General features: G+C 44.1%; 1 protein-coding gene across 3 annotated transcripts in view; it reads left to right on the top strand.

The window, feature by feature from the left end:
• Positions 1–16,437, top strand: part of SYNPR (synaptoporin) — a 231,170-nt gene extending 214,733 nt beyond the window's left edge. For 2 of the 3 annotated variants that reach the window (XM_075938486.2, XM_075938488.2), the window contains 2 exons: positions 10,978–11,169; positions 14,585–16,436. In XM_075938486.2, coding sequence (XP_075794601.1) covers positions 10,978–11,169; positions 14,585–14,869 — 477 coding nt within the window. In that variant the 3' untranslated portion in view covers positions 14,870–16,436. Of the gene's footprint in view, positions 1–10,977; positions 11,170–14,584 lie in introns of all 3 variants that reach the window. The other variant, XM_075938487.2, reaches the window with a different exon arrangement.
• The last annotated feature ends 1,215 nt before the right edge of the window (positions 16,438–17,652 follow it).

Raw genomic sequence — 17,652 nt, 5'->3', positions numbered from 1 at the left:
GGGCACATACAACTCTCCGCTCCCTCTAACACCTCATAAACTTGAATATATAATGGCTACTAACAAGATGGACACACAAAAATAATGTGCAGATGACAACATAGATGTGTTGGAGCCACATAAGGAGCCACTGCATTCCGAAACAAATCTAGTTTAACGATACAACTATTTATTGATTTACTTTAGATGTCTTATGTGCTATAGTTACCATAATTGGTTGACAAGTATGTTAAAACAGAGTGGTATTGTTAGCTGATTGTAGTTGGTTGGAAGATTGATTAAGTATAGCCATAAAGTATTTGGCTGTGTCTACACTGGCATGAATTTCTGGAAATGCTTAAAATGGAATACTATTCCGTTTTCAGTTTTTCCGGAAAAGGAGCGTCTACATTGGCAGGCTGCTTTTCCGGAAAAGTCCTTTTTCCGGAAAAGCGTCTGTGGCCAATGTAGACGCGCTTTTTCAGAAAAGAGCCCCGATCGCCATTTTCGCAATCGGGGCTTTTTTCCGGAAAAGACTACTGGGCTGTCTACACTGGCCCTTTTCCGGAACAGTGTTCTGGAATAAGGACTTATGCCCGAGCGGGAGCAGAATAGTTTTTCCAGAATAGTGGCTGATTTTGTATAGTAGAGCATCGTTGCTTTTCCGGAAATTCAAGGGCCAGTGTAGACAGCTCGCAGCTTATTCCGGAAAAGCGGCTGATTTTCCAGAATAAGTGGCCCAGTGTAGACACAGCCTTTGAGTTTTAGATGTGGCACAAGTTCTTCCTTCTATTTTTGGTACTTAGTTAAGGAAATATAAACTATTTGTGTTAATAGTTTTTCATGCATTCAAACCACAATAAAAAAGTAGCCTATTTCTATAAGAATAATAAAGTAGAGATTTAAGGTACATTTCCCACTCTTGAAAAAGAGCTTTGTGTGAACTAGAAATCTTGTCTCTGTCACCAAAACACAACAACAACAAAATTGCAAAGTACAAACGTGTAAAAGCCAACAAAGGGGGGGAGGCAGCCAAAAATGTTTTTGCTTGGGGCAGCAAAAAACCTAGAGCCAGCCCTGGCGACAGTTCCATTGGCGTCCCCCACTCATTCTAGGTACACAAGCGCAGTGAGCAAAACCTCCCAATCCCGGGAGACGGTCTTGATTACGACACCAAGATGAAGGAGGGCCACTCATGCGGCCCACTCACTAGCCTCGTTTGCCCCTTGCTGGTCTAAAGCGATGCCAAGGAACCTAAGTGTAACCTGGCAGACAGTCTGTTTGCTGGTTTAACAGTTACCGCCACATCTAAATTGTAGACTTGTGGAGAGCACCACCAGGGACCAAAACCACAGTGTGACCAGCTAAAAATCTGGGCTGGGGTGTGTCACGTTTAGCTGTGGAATGTTTCTGTGGCTGGTTTTGTGGCATCATGCTGTCCTCCGTGCTGAGTTTGCAGTGGGGGCATGGTACCACGATGGATAGTAGTTTATCCCGCTATTTAAGCTAACCGCATTGTGCAGCTACTGTTTCAGTGCACCATAGCTGTGAGGATTTCTCTACGACGAATAGCTGCTTTATTATAAATCAGTCTTTTAGGGCCGTTTTCTTCCTGGGTTCCATGAGCACTGGGTGCAGCAGGAATCAGGAGATGCCCTTTCGTCTGTTTATTCAGACAGTCGCTACATGTTTGACCCTCCGTCTCCACTGGCATTTAATTGGTTCTCTGAATATTCAAGCTTTCAAGGGAATCCGCTCGTGTCTAGTCTCCTTATTAACATATGGAAATCTGCCCTCCAAAGATTGCAGGGGAGGAAAAGGGTACTCTAGGGTGCGTTGTGAAATACAAGGCTGCTGAGAACAATTAAATTAGAGAGGGGCTTAAGGGAAACAGCTCAGCTCTGGATTTCGAATACCCAAAAGTTCATTAGCATCGGCGAGATCCAGATTACTTGGTTCCGAATTGTTTCTATGACGACTCATTGTTTGACATGCATAATAAAAACCCCAAGGCAAGTAAAAAGCAAAATCACATTTGTCATTTCCTTTTTAAGGGACAAGACTGTTTTACTTTGCACTTCGTTAAAATAGAATATGCATGCTCTCTTCCAAACAGGAAGATCCCAGAATATCTGTCATGTTCTTAATGTTCCAAACTATCCAGGATGATCACAATGACGTTAAACCATCACACCTGAACTGTTATTTTATTTCGCTGTTTAAAGAAGTTACTCGGTGGCCCATCTTTCGTTATTCATCGTTTTAAACGTAGCTGCAGATTTACTTTGGGAAGGGGGCCAGAAAAAGAGCCACCTCAGCATGCATGTAAAAGGCAGAGTCTGGAAATTGTTCTTTTTCCTCTCAGATGGTCCCTCCGTACTTTGTGAATATGGCAGACTGCCAGCTAGCTCTCCCAGGGTTATGTCTAGACTGCAGGGGAGTTTCTGGATACCGGAGGTATCCCGAAAAAACTCCACCGCATCCAGGAAATGTGTTTGCTCTTCTGCTTTTTTTTTTCCCAGCAGTGCATACGTGCTCTTTCAGAAGCCGCTGTCTTCCTCTTTCCACGAGGAAGAAGGGATCTTCTGAAAGAGGGTTTTTTCCCTGAAATTTGGCCCAGTGTAGACAGGCCAAATTTCAGAACAGCCTCTTCCGAAAAAAAAGCAGAAAAAGGTACGCAAAACGCACAGCGCATTTTGCGTACCTTTTCCCACAAAAACGTTGTAGTCTAGACATACCCTCGGGGAAAATGGCAATGAGCACAAAGACCACTGTCTGGATTTCTTTCCCTTCAGCTTTATACTCTGGTTCAGGGGCTTCCATCCTCAACCTGAGAATTTGCTGATAAAGAGACAGGCCTCAATTCTGACAGGGGAATCCATTTTGCAGTCTTGTTGGAATTGACAGGAGAAGGGCTGACTAGCACCCAGTGACTAAGGGGTTAAACTCAGGTAGCTAGCAAAGGTGTTGGCCAAGGGGCCGGGAGAACCAATCAAGACAGAGGGTTGAAATTTGAATTGGATATAGATTCCTTGCCTGCTTTCTTTGTGAGGGAGAGAAAAACCAGGAGTTGAGACAGAGCCGGCCCAACGTACGGACCAACCGGGCTACTGCCAAGAGCGCCCCATTGTAGGGGGCGCCGCACAGGGCTGCCAGGCCAGGCGGGGGCAGCACCACGCATACTCCGTGCGCCCAGGGGCAGAGCTGCGCATGAGTCGCACTCCCGGGGGTGGTGCCGTGCTCCCGGGGCCCGGGCCGCACGCATGGCTGGGGCCGGCCCTGAGCTGAGAGACACAGAATGATTTAAATCCAGGCAGGATTACCATGTCTCTAAGGAATTTGGGGCATGGGAATGGACTGAACAAAGAGAAAACTGGAAGTAAGTAAGGGGGGAAATGAATCTAGTCGCGTTCAGGGTAACTTTTCTTTATTTTGTGGTTTGGTTTGAACTGCCCTGTTCATGATTCTATGCCTCCTCTCCCCCTTTGCCATCTAAGCATTGGTCCCAGAGACTTTTCTCTGTGTTTTAATTTGTTTTCCTTAGTTGCTCTATAACATCTAGCAACCAAGTATGTGTTATCAAGTATATCTTTTGTTTTATAATAAAAATCACTTTTTTAAGGTGATTATTTTATTCATGTGTCCTGGAAGGTACTGGAGGTCTGTCTGTCTGTCTGTGTCTACCTGCCTCAGACTAAGGGGTCAGCTACAAGAGACTACAGCTTGTTTTTTTCTTTTCTTTTTTAAAGCTCTTTTGGCCCCAGTTTTAGGGATAAAAATCACTTGATGGTGGCAGCGATTCCCAAAAATCTGTGTGTTGTGATTCTGAAGGGAAGATTTTTTTGTAACCAGCACCTGTAGAGGCAAAGGGTTTTCTTTTCTTTTGAGCTCTTTGCAGGTCCCCATCTTCTGCACTCAAAGTGCCAGAGTGGGGAACAGCCCTGACACTTGTCAACTCTGCTCCAAGCCGTTGCTTATCCCTGGGCATAGAGATCTTGTACAAAATCTTAAGACAGATTTAGAAGCGATGTCTCTTCATCATGGTCAGATTTACGTTGGGAGAAATTCATCTGTTCAGTGAATATTTTCAGAACAGTTTTATATGACAGGAGGCAAAAGATGTAGTCAATATACTACCTGAAATTAAAAAAAAAATAGGCTTACTGCTTCTCTTAAAGGTTAACCAAAGAGGAGGCGAAGACTCATGTAGCTGTGATTTTGGCATGGAGGAATGTGATTGCACGCATTAGCATATTGTACATTTCGTTTCTGAATACTTTCTTAATGGTTTGCAAAATGTAGTCTGAAAATCTGAGGAAGTTACATGGCACCTTGCAGACTTTTCAGTAGAAGTTGAAATTGTGCTTCCATATTGAACCGAAGAACCGCAAAGGGACCATGTGGAATGTTTATTCTAAGGACAAATGTTTAGTAAATATCATTTTTCAAAATCAAAATAATAGTCTGACATTCCGATAAATGCAAAAAAGCCCTTCTGTCATGAGGCGTTCAACAAGAATCAACACCCAAGTGAAGACTTTATGTTCCGAGCATCCACAAAAAGCTATAATTTAGACCTAGGTCACAATCTTTTGTAACGAGGAGCATCTCCGTGGAAAATGTTGGTAGGTATTATTATGTTTCATTCATTTGAATCACAGTAGTGCCAAGAGGATCCAGCCATGCTGCTGAGATCAGGGCCCCTTTGCACTAGGTGCTGCACGTTTATTTCATAAGAGATCGCCCTTGAAGCGTTTACAGGCTAAATACACAGAACACAGGCTGGGAGAGAGGGAATACCGGAGACCCTTGAGATGTGCAGAATCGCTATTTGTGGTTCTCCTGTCCCAGCTGGTGAGGCGGGGACGCCAATGCCACAAGGAACTCACCATGGCTTCTGGCCTCCATAGTGAGTTCCTCTTGGCTCCCAGCAGCTGCAGCGTCTTTGGGAGCCGCGAATAGCTCACCACGGGTCTGGCAGCGCCAGCTCCCGGTATTCGTGAATTTCGCCATTTGCGGTGGATACAGGAACGCAGCCACCATGGATAGCGAGGGTTTCCTGTGCTACTCTCCCCACTGTACAGAAGGATAATTTTTCTACCCCACACTGGAACATGCTAATCTAGAGCTGACTTTGTATCCAGCCAAGGAGCACTTTGTACGGCTGAAAGAAAGGGCATTTTCTGGCAACATTTGCCTGCTTTTTGGAGGGAAGCAAAACAGAAGTGTAATGTCTTTGTTCAATCAGACCCCTGGGAGATGTTACAAAGTAATGGGGAGTGAATGGTTTGTGGCTCATTCACATTAATTGGCCTTGTAATTAAAAACTCACAATGATTTATCCATATGTAGAGCTGATGGACCCAGTTCGTTGGTAGGTGGGATTGAACCTGGGACCTCAGGGGCGAAAGCCAGGAGTCTCTACCACATGAGCTAAAACCCACCTGGCCCTTAGCTAAGGCTGTAGAGCAGCCTTCACTGTCCCTCGTTAGTGGTACCAGTGTTTCTGGGTTACACATGGAAGCTGTACTATCCGATTCATTTTTATCTAAAATATTCTGATGGGACCCTACCAGTATTTGGGGGGTGGCATTGGAGAAACAGCCACATAACTGCACCTGACCCTTCTCCAAAAGTAGGATTGGCCTTACCCTATTGAGTGACAAACATTAGGAACTTGTCTCCAGCAGCACCAAATATCCTATCGAAAGACCAGAGGAATCCCTATAAGACTCTTTGCCATTATTTTAATGCAGCCACAAGGGAGGAAATTGTTTCTTGAGTCCTGCGATGCTCTAAAGTCTGCTGTGGGTTTGCACCTATCTTAACGTGCCTCAGAACAAACGTTGCAGCGGTTCATCAAATTATGCCTCAGTGACATCTGATTCGGGGACTTCCTGCCATGGTAAATTGAGGGAGACGGCCACTATCACGGCAAAGTGGTGTTTGTCATTTGGACTGCCGCAGGTTGGCGTGACGCCCTTGTTCTTGTATTCTGAGGGCAGGGAGCATTTTGAATGCCTTCGTCTGTCCTGTGGCCGCTCCTCGTAGTACGGCTTTGTCCTCTGATTCATGCGGTTAGCAAACGTCCATGCCGTTGAGCCACAGAGAGAGGGGGAGGGACCATTACACTATGGGACTGCAGCGACGTGGGCTAACACAGAAGTGAAATCCAGCCACACAAAATGGATTAAGGCTGCAAAGACTGAGCATCAACCGCTGCTCGTCCCTGGTGATGCACACGCCGTGTAGCATCCTTGTAAACCAGCGGGAGCGCTCGGAAAAGATCAACCACTGGTGGAAACTGGTGCAGCTTCCATGGAGCCATGCTGCCTGGCACCCACTGAAGATGGAGTCCTGTGAGTGTGCATGTAACGTGAACATCAGTAGATTAACAGAGAGCAAATGGAATTGAGGGTTTTCAGCTCCTCCACTGTTATAGAATCAGAGGATCCTAGGGTCGGAAGAGACCTCAAGAGGCCATCGAGTCCAGCCTCCCTGTAGACAAGGGCCTCAGAATTCTGACACACCTGTATCCTAACGTACGATCCCATTAGAAGGCAAAGAAGAGCCTTACAGAGTAGATCCCCCTTTCCTGAATGTTTTTATACAACTTATTAAAACTGCCCATACCTCTCTGTGCACTGCATCGCAAGGAATAATCCGGGTTGGGATTCGGAGAGGTAGCCGGATTAGCTGGCTGTTCCAAAGCTCTCGTCCAGAGGAAGGTCTCTCCAATTAACAACCGGACAAGTAGCACAGTCAGTTTTCTGCACACCTTTTGGGAGCCTGCACCCTCCAGTCCTAATTCAGTGTCCTTGGTTGTGAACTGTCTGCATGAAAGTCGGAAAGATCCAATCAGACTTGCCACTGTGTCGATGTCAGGGGAAGTCATTTTGCTCACGCTAATGAAAGCAGCTCCCTCCTTTTTAACACGCTGCCTGAGAATAATGTAAAGAAATGTCTCTCTAGCCCTTACCTCCTCATTTGAAAAGTTTTGAGTTTCAATAATAATGCATAATTTGCATAAGCTCTTGCAGCTCAGAAAGCTGCTGAATTTCAGGGAGTTGCTCCCTTTTAGGTTGAAGGTACATATGCAAATATTTAGTCAAGCCAAGTGGGTATTAATGAATGGAAAAACTACCGAGAGGATCTAAATGAAAACAAGAGAGAGTTGTTATCCTTAGCAGTTAAGACCTTGTGAGATGGAGAAAGGAGAGTTAAATGCATAGCATGTGTAATGCTAAATTGCATGTAAAACTTAAAGACAAACTCACTAGGGCTGGTGGAGGATGTTCCATGGGTTTTTGTCAATTCAGTTTACACCGTTTTTGCATCTTCGACATCTCTATCTGAAATGTTTCTAGAAAGTTCTGCACTCCACGTTTCATGGGCAAGTGCTATGGAAGCCATGTCTAGCCAATTTGGAAATTTTGCCAGACTCAATGCCAGACAAATTTCAATTTAGAAAAAGAAAAGCAACACAAACTATTTTGCTCTGACTATTAAATGCAGTTCTTCAAATTACCCTGTTGGATCCGCCCAGTATATTTCAGATCTAGATTTCTGCTTTCTCTGCATGTCCAGCCTCCACCTATAGGGGAGCAGAGTGTGTGAGCCAAAAAAAAAAATCTTTGCAGCTAGGCGTGAACTGTAACCATGCAACAGCATGGCCTGAAGTGATCTGTAGACCTCATTTGAGGCTAGTTACTAAAAAGGCTTATTTTGTTGCAAAGAAAAAAACTCACTAAGGGGCCATGAAACAGTCAAAGTGTAAGATTTATTTTAGAATGCAGAAACCCGGGGCTTTAACTACCGAGGCACAATCCCCAACCTCAGCATTAAACCACAGAACAGCTCTTAAATTGAAATCCTCTTCCGTTTTCAGTGTGTCGTTATCTTGCAGCTCTGTTCCACCCAGGCCGGTGCAAACACTCGGCCAGAAACCCACACCCACTTGAAGTCAGAGTGGGTTCCGGTTCTAGCCAAAACCACGACAATCAACCCAGATGGGCAAATCTTCAGTAGTTCTCTGCTCACACAGTTGTTCTCTTCTACCCAGAAAGCACAGTTTTGGGGCCTTGCTCCCTGGACTTTTGGGAGATTTGTCTTCTATACTGCTAAAAATGCAGATTCAAACACAAACTGAGTTACCCTCTAGGCCTGTATTCTTGACAACTATTTGGCTTCAGGCATGACCCACCTTCTGTGCTCTGCAAAATAAGGCAAGAGTTTTCATGCCGCACCGTAGCTGCCAGTGACCCACCTTCTGACATACCGTTTCTGTCGGGATACATGTGCACGCCTCCTTGTATCTTTCCTGCCTGTGCTTTGTGCCCCAGTGAGGAGCTGCATTTTCCTGGATGCCTCTCCCTAAATCAGGGTCTCATTTTACAACCTCAGACTGCCTTGTCATTTGTACTACAGGTTGCACCTCTCTAGTCCGGTGCCCTCGGGACCTGATTGGTGCTCAACCAGAGAATTGCATAGACTCATAGAACACGAGAACGGGAAAGGACCTCGAGAGGTCATCGAGTCCAGGCCCCTGCCCTCCCGGCAGGACCCAGCACCATCTAGACCATTTTGCCGATCCACAGGAAGTCAATATTGTCTAGCAGCATTTCCCACATTCCACTGCTTACCGGGCTCTTAGAAGACATTGAGGGGTAAATTAGAGCTAAATTGCAGCACCAAACACTGACAGCCAAGACTGGGGGCTGTAAATAAACTTTATGGCACCACGGGAAACTTGGCTACACCCATGATAAGCAGACATCTGATTAACTCAAATGATGCCGGACCACGGATGTTGCTGGACCAGCGAGTGCCGAACTAGAGAGGTTCAACCTGGACTTGATCCAAAACACGTTTAACCTGCTCAAATTTCAAACCTGCTTGTGTTAACCCGCTCCCCACCCACCTGCAGACAGTGCCAAAGCACCTGTGCAGCTGCAGAACAATCGCACAGGAGTCCCCAAACTGCATCCCGGCAATCCAGCAGATTTCAGCTGACGGTGTTGCCAGCTCTCGTTCCAGGTGGAGCTAGAGTAAGGAAAGGGATTCGCCAGGATAGGGAACACTACATTGGCTCTAAAACGTCTCCAGCTGTAGGCACCTGTGGGAAGTGCTTTGCCAATTGTTAAGCTTTCCTTTCTCAGCAAGTTTAATCCTCATTATCAAGTTAGTTGCATTCGATTTGCCTCCACCCAACTCAAATTTCTACCCAAGGTTATTTAAAAAAAAAAAAAAGCTTGACTTCCTCAGCTTGATTTAATTTCCAAGATATTAAAATTCTGGCACAATGAAAGAAAATGAGAAAACGAATTATCCTTTGATACGAGAGGCTTGACTTGGAACCCCAGGTGAGGTTTTATGAGCGGTGTTGGTGCACAATTGGATTTCCTACCAGGCCGCTTGACAGTGGATCTCAGGAAATAAAATGTGAGTTGTGCTAAATGTCAATTTAACAAGTATCTTGCCATTTTCAGCCCTGGTTATGATTTTTTCAGGAAGACAGTTGCCTTTCAACTGCACCTCTAGCAGCTAGGATGTGATTGTTTTTTAAGTCTTCAAAGAGCAACGTCTTAGATTGGAGGTCTCCTTGAGAATCAACGAATTGCACTCGGGCCTAGCATTTTTAGCCACAGTGAAGCCCTTGGGTGCTGATATATTTGTCATCAATTCTGTAGCACAAGCATCAAGAGAATTCCCCCAGAAAGCAAGAAGCGAGGTCAGTGTAAATCAAAGCATCGTAGCGCGACCATTTAGCTGCTTCCGCTCTGTGTGTTAGGGCGGTTTGCCATTCAAAAAGGAGCTAGCTTTTGGTGCTCCGTTGAGGTACAGTGAATTTAGTCTTGTTTGTGAGAGTGAATAAATTACTTCCTTGGCTATTTCTGATAAGGACAGCTTTGGGATTTACGTGGCTTCCTGCATCCAAGGAGGCCGGACACCTGCCTCTAAGTGTAAAATATAAGTTATGCGCTGCATGGCAGCCCACCATACCGCACTGTGTACCACATCCTTTCCTTCCAATCAAACCTGTGGTAAAGGAAGGATTGTGGAGGGGTGGGAAAGGGAAAACAGCCTGCCTAGGAGGTGATGGCGAGCCCAAGATACAATCACGTTATGAGCCATACATTAGACGTGCAACCATCTGCTGCCGACTGACAGATGGGAGGAAGTGAGACAGTCGAATGGCTTCTTCGTTTTAGCAGGACATAAAAAGCTTGAAAAGTAACACGGTTGGTTTTTTTTCCTCCCGAGACCCACACAGTAGCAACAGAGTCTGGCCACTTGTTCCTGTAAAAAAAGTGAGCGGTGTATGGATGTGTCTAGGCATGTCAGAAAAAGGGCAAAGCAGTTCAGAATAAAAGCAGGTTTGGTTGTTTGGTAGCCCAGAAGTTCACTCTCTCCTGGCTTTCCCTGGGTAGGAAGTAGGGAATCAAGCCCATCTCATGTTTTTGGTTGGTTGGTTTGCTCTTTGTAGTCATGAAGGACTAGTCAGTTTCAGGTGGCGCTCAGCTGAAATACAGACACGCGTTGACAGCATTTTGCAAAGGAGTTCCTCCATATGCAGCACATGGGAAATGAGCATGTGTGGGGCTCTTGGCATGGCCAGACTGCTGACAGTCCCCCTCCTCCCTAGACATCTCAAGAAGGGCCAGATTTCCAGATTGACTCACCCCCCAGCAGCTTGTGTTGTGACACGTAGGGACTGATCTCCAGGCAGATCGGCATCCAACAGGTGGGATGGACTCTTCTGAAAATCTGGCCACTTGCATGGGAACTTAAATTGGACCTGTGCTCATAAGTCTCTAACTGGCGGCACTGAGGACTTTTGAAAATTCTGTCTGTGGGTCAAAACCAGCATATTATTGCCAGGAAATTGCCAGATTTCTTTCTGTCCTGAAGTGTGATGTTTTGATATATTTGCTCTGATGCTTCCCTGCCAATAGAGACATCTATGGACTCATGCTTTTGTCTGATCTGGTTTGACAGGACTTCATCGTGACCGTGGTCTTCTCATTCTTGTGGCTCGTGGGCTCGTCTGGTTGGGCAAAGGGACTGTCAGATGTGAAGATTGCGACCGATCCAGGAGAAGTGTTATTGCTGATGTCAGCTTGCAAACAGCAGTCTAACAAATGCATGCCTGTGCGCAGTCCCGTGATGTCAAGTTTAAACACTTCGGTTGTAAGTAGATTTGCTTTCATTGTTTTTTTTCTTTTGTTTTAACTCTTTGACAAAGAATGTGTGTGTATCTATTTTCAGCTCTCCAGACATACAAATTAGGCTGGATCCTCAGCTGCTGTAAATCAATATACATCATGGAATCATAGGGTTGGAAGAGAACTCAGGAGTCATCAAGTCCAGTCCCCTGCCCAAAGCAGGACCAACCCCAACTCAATCATCCCAGCCAGGGCTCTGTCAGGTCGGGATTTAAAAACCTCTAGGGATGGAGATTCCACCCCCTCCCTAGGGAACCCATCCCAGCGCTTCACCACCTTCCTAGAGAAATATTTTTTCCTAATATCCAATCTAGACCTCCCCCACTGCAACTTGAAACTGTTGCTCCTTGTTCTGTCATCTCTCACCACTAAGAACAGCCTCTCTCCATCCTTTTTGGAACCCCCCTTCAGGTAATTGAAGGCTGCTCTCTAATCCTCCCCCACTTTTCTCTTCAGCAGACTAAATAAGTCCAAATCCCTCATCCTCTCCTCGTAAGTCATGTGCTCCAGCTCCCTAAGCATTTTTGTTGCCCTCCGCTGGACCCTTTCCAATGCATTCACATCCTTTCTGTAACGAGGGCCCCAGAATTGGACGCACTACTTCAGGTGTGGCCGCAACAATGCCGAATAAAGGGGAATAATCACTTCTCTTGATCTGCTGGCAATGCTCCTCCTAATGCACCCCAATATGCCATTAGCTTGCTTGGCTAAAAGGGCACCCTGTTGGCTCATAGTTCACTGACTTCTTTGGATGTTCCTAAAGTGTTGCCAGCGATTTTGCCTGAAAATGCTGCCTCACAGAGACAGTTCCCATGGAGAAAAAATCGAGATTGACTCGCAGGCAATTTCATTCAACAATCAGGTTGTTTTCAAAATGAAACATGGGGATACTCCTATAAAACAAGAGTAGTTGTAAGCTTGTATTGCCCAGAGGTGTGGTTCTGTAATATGCTGAATATTTATGCCATACCAAGGCAGAGATATGGTCCCTGCACCAAAGATCTTACAGACCAAGATTTAAATATAGGCCTTGACAAGTCATTTCCCTTCCTTTGACACTCCGGTCACTTCTTATCTATCCAACTGGAAGCTCATCCCCCATAAGAACATAAGAACGGCCGTACTGGGTCAGACCAAAGGTCTTTCTAGCCCAGTATCCTGTCTACCGACAGTGGCCAGCACCAGGTGCCCCAGAGAGGGTGGACCGAAGACAATGATCAAGTGATTTGTCTCCTGCCATCCCTCTCCAGCCTCTGACAAACAGAGGCCAAGGACACCATTTTATCCCCTGGCTAATAGCCTTTTATGGACCTAACCTCCATGAAATTATCTAGCTTCTCTTTAAACTCTATTATAGTCCTAGCCTTCACAGCCTCCTCTGGCAAGGAGTTCCACAGGTTGACTACACGCTGTGTGAAGAAGAACTTTCTTTTATTAGTTTTAAACCTGCTACCCATTAATTTCATTTGGTGTCCTCTAGTTCTTCTATTTAGGGAACTAATAAATAACTTTTCTTTATCGGCCCTCTCCACACCACTCATGATTTTATAGACCTCTATCATATCCCCCCTCAGTCTCCTCTTTTCTAAACTGAAAAGTCCCAGTCGCTTTAACCTCTCCTCATATGGGACCCGCTCCAAACCCCTAATCATTTTAGTTGCCCTTTTCTGAACCCTTTCCAAGGCCAAAATACTTATCCCACAATCGACCCTGCAGAGATCAATCTCCCTGGGTTTGATTTAGTGGGTCTTGTAAGGACTCGATAAAACGACCGCTGATGGCACCCTCGTCGATTCTAGTACTCCTTGGTCGCTAGGAATAAGAGACGTTGACAGGAGAGTTTCCTCCCATCGACCTCTCACAGTGGAAATGCCTCAAATATTCAACCTAAGGTACATCAACTCCAGCTACACTATTCACATTGCTAGAGTTGTATATCATAGATTGACTTTCTCCCCTAGTATAGACCTGGTCTAAGTCAGATCACTGGCCACTAAGAACATTCTTCCACCCAGTCATTCAGTAGTCTGCTTTTACGTTGCCTTCCCCTTCAAACAGCTTTCTCCAGGAACATTAAATTCTGCACATCACAGCCCAGTGGTAGTAGCAAAATGAGTCACACAAAAGGCAGAATTGGTACTGTGCAAGCTGACGCTGCCTTTCCTATGCACAGTGAAGGTTCTGTTTGCTTTCCACTGGAATCCGCTATCACCTGTCAAAACTAAAAGGCTCTGGGCTTGTTTTAAGTAGAGCTGGAAGGAAAATTTTCTTCCTGTCCTGGGAAAATGTCCAAGATTTAGACATTTCTTTCATACCTCACATCAGTTGAAATCTGAAAAATGGTCATGAACAGATGATCCAAACATTTCCAGGTTGGGTCAAATGAAACTTGGTTTCAATGTTGATTTTATGTCGACGATGAATTTCTAACCCGAGTCATTTCAAAGCGAGAAGCAGAACTGTTTGTTTGAAAAATGGCGGGGGTTGGCAGACATATGTGAAACTGACCCATTCCAGTGAAAAGCTTCTGTTTCAGCATTTTTGACAGGAAAATAGTTGGGTGAAAAGTTTCTAGCCAGCCCTAATCTTAAGAGGAAAGAGGCAGTGTCCTAAAACCACACGTGTAACATTTCCCAAAGCATCAGCATTCCATTCTCAAGAGCGAGTTAGGCACACAGAGCCTACGATCCATTGACTTTAAGTGAGAATGAAACTTCTGAAAATGCAACGTAGGTGCTTCTGAAAGCTTTACCCATCTTCTTTCTGCACACTGTGTCATTGGCATATTTAACCAGTGATTTGCTTATTTATTGCTGCTCATCGTGGCGTACAAAAAGGTACCCACCAGCTACCTTGTGGGCTTTTAACACTATTTAATATTACAACAGCAAAACCTTCAGCCACCGACATAGCAAAATAAGCCAGGCTTTCTCTATCAGTTCCCATCCCCAACAAGCTCTAACTTGACAGTGACGTGGGCAAAAAAAACGGGCTTGAAAGCCGCTGTCCCTGACTGTTTGGGGCTAAGGGTGAACCCTTATTTCACAGCTGAGGGTTCAACTTCCTGAAGCTTTTGGGAAGAGTTGCCTATATATCCCCGGCTCATTTCATTTAAAGAAGGGTATTGAATAATCGTAGAATCCTAGAACACTAGAACTAGAAGGGACCTCGAGAGGTCATCGAGTCCAGTCCCCTGCCCTCGTGGCAGGACCAAGCACCTTATAGATCATCCCTGACAGATTCCTATCTAACCTGTTCTTAAATATCTCCAGTGTTGCAGATTCTATAACCTTCTTAGGCCGTAGAGTTGAATATTACGTAGATATTAGGCCACAAAAATCCGACTTTGGCACTGATGAATTGCTTTGGTTCTTGTTTAGGTCTTTGGATTCTTGAACTTTATCCTGTGGGCAGGAAATATTTGGTTTGTTTTTAAGGAGACGGGGTGGCATTCCTCAGGACAGAGACACCCGCCAGACACCATGGAGAAACAATCCAGCAGCTACAACCAAGGTGGTTATAATCAAGACAACTATGGCCCATCTGGAGGATATAACCAACCTGCAGGCTTTGGCCAACCAGCTAACTATAGCCAGGTGGGTGAATATGGCCAGCAACAAAGCTATAGTCAGAGTGGGCCCACTTCATTTGCCAATCAAATTTAGCAGTCATCAAGTTTTCATTCTTACCCCCATTCATGTAGACAGTGTAACAACTCAAGGTTGCTGTGGCACCAGATTTGTAAAGAGTTTAAATAAATAAAACTCCAGCAGAGTATTTAATGTAAATGAAAGATCTACCAGTACCTACTGAGGCAGGCAGATGGTGGCTAGATTGTTATTTTTGTGATTAGACAACTGATGATGATGTATTCATCGCTGGTGGTGAACTGGAGTAAGTATTGTTGTATGTATTGTATAGATAACTTTATGGTAGTTTGTACGTGTACTAAAATGGTAGAAGCACTTTGTAGCCTCAAGTCTCTAGTACGTAATAGGCATAACATAATGAAGTGGAATGGAATTTTTCTTCTGCATTTTGGTGAGAAACAAAAGTGTTTTCCTCTGATTTCTAAAGATTATTCGGTATATCGCAATGCATGTAACATTGTTCCTAAATTCTCAAGACTGCCTGTTTGTGACGTTTTGGAGCATTTGTTCTTAGTCTACTTTTTCAGAGGATTTTTTTTTATTATGATTTTGATTAACCAATTCACATGTGACTTAGTGCATGGATAAGCAGTTCCACACCAACAGAATGTTTTGGACCATGAATATGGAATTTTTCAATTTCTGTCACGACTTTTTGGGTTAAATGTATGTTTAAGAAAATGTGTGTATATTTTATATATTTTGCAGAGTTGGATATATGGCTTACCCAAGTTCTGAAAGCTTTGTAACTAAAATGTTTTTCCTTGAAAAAGCATTCACTAGCATCAACGGTACCTGACCAATGTTTATTCCAATTAACTAAGCTAAGTATTCATTCTATAAATCACTATTTCTATGGATGTTTTGTGAACCTTTTAATGTGAGCTGTGAAAACTTAAGGACCAAGTAACTGTGTTATATGTTTACAAAGGTATTTATTTAATTAGGATAAGAGAGGTGCAGATATCAGAAACCAAAACCATGTGAAAAGACACCACATTGTGTCATAGATCTAATATAACAAAACATGGCATAGCATCACAAGGCTTAATTATCCCTTTAGACTAGATGGAAATATTTCTGGCTATGCTATTTGGAAATCATTAAATCACAGCTTTGATCCATCATTCTGCTGAATACTGGTTTTGGTGCTATCAGTAAATGCGAGAAAGCTGTCAAAAAGCAACATCTAAAAAAACTCATCTTAAAATATATAAAGGCCAGATTCTTAGCAGATGTAAATTGGCATCATGTCACTGAGAATTTGGACTTTACTTCCTACAGTGCATGGGATTTTGTGTAGCCGAAAAGGTCACCTTAAATACTCTTTGCTTCACTCAGTTTGAAGCTAGAAACACAGCATCATAATCAAAACTGATCATCTGCATTTCTAAATAAAATGTATCCGTATATAATATTGTACAAGCTGTAATGTTAAAAGCATCTTAGCATAAAACAGCATAGTCTTATATGATTGTTGTAACCAATTTATGGCTACTCAGTGGATGGATCTATATTGTGATATCTATTTGACCCTAATAAAGTTTATTGCATACAATGTACGTTTGAAGAGTATGGTGATATTAGAATGGTATAAAATAAGCCTGCACTAAACCAGAAGTCGATACTATTTTATTAACTGTGTTTTGAACTTATTGGACTCGTTTTGAGTATTTTACAAGACTTTTACAAGGATTTTACAGACATACAACTGGGGACGTTATGTATTTCTGGTAAGTCAAAGTCACAACATGAGTATAACCAATTTTAATGGACGCAGTACAGCTGCTATGTGTTCTTCTCTCTCCAAATATCAATACATTGATACTCTCTTGTTTAATTGTGAGGAACAAAACAGAAAACTGGAGAGGGGAGGTGATCTTTGCCTTCCAGCCTTGTTCTTGAGTTTGGTGCCTCCCAGTTTCTTGAACCAGGAGACAGACAGTCTCTTGGCACTTAGGATTTTCCGTCCTGCCTGCCTTAAATTTAGAACATTCTGGCTACGTCTACACTGGCAGCTTCTTGCGCAAGAACAGACGTTCTTCCGCAAAAACTTGCCAGCTGTCTACACTGCACGAGCGTTCTTCCAGAAGTAAATTTACAGTACAGCGTTGTAAAGGGCTTCTTCCGGAAGAGTTATTCCTCTCCCCATGAGGAATAAACCCTCTTGTGCAAGAGCTCTTCCACAAGAGGCCAGTGTAGACAGGCAACATGAATTTCTTGCACAAGAAATCCCTATGGTTAAAATGGCCATCAGAGCTTTCTTGCGCAAGAGAGCGTCTTCACTGGCATGGATGCTCTTGCGCAAAAGCTCATGCCAGTGTAGACGCACCCTTGTGGAAGACTTTTTGCACAAGAACTCTTCGGCAAAAGAGTTCTTGCGCAAGAAGTTGCCAGTGTTGATGTAGCCTCTTTCTTTATATGCCCATTTTTTTCTCTGCAGTACAGATCCCAGTCCAGCACCGCTGCAGCCTATGAGTCACAATGGAATGTCACTGGGACGTCGGCTCCAAATATTCAAAAATCCCAGAATCATGAGAGAGAGAGAGAGAGAGAGAGTGGGGAGGAGAGTTATTTCTTTCTATTTGCCTTCTCTTTTCTGATTTTCTGATTCTGGGACTCAGCTCATGTTTTCAAGCTTTCCCTCACAACCATGAGGGTTAGAAACTTACTTTTTAAAATATTAGCTGAGTGTCTCGCATAAGCGCAAGACATCAGAAGCTGCGGTTTTCATGGCCCATGAGAAAATCACAAGTTGGCATCACTGTCAGGATCTGCATTTGAAAATCTCAGCATAG

Source organism: Pelodiscus sinensis, chromosome 11 (assembly GCF_052426305.1).
Source record: "Pelodiscus sinensis isolate ZL-2025 chromosome 11, ASM5242630v1, whole genome shotgun sequence".
Classification (NCBI taxonomy): domain Eukaryota; kingdom Metazoa; phylum Chordata; order Testudines; family Trionychidae; genus Pelodiscus; species Pelodiscus sinensis.
This window is presented reverse-complemented; position numbering and strand designations above follow the sequence as displayed.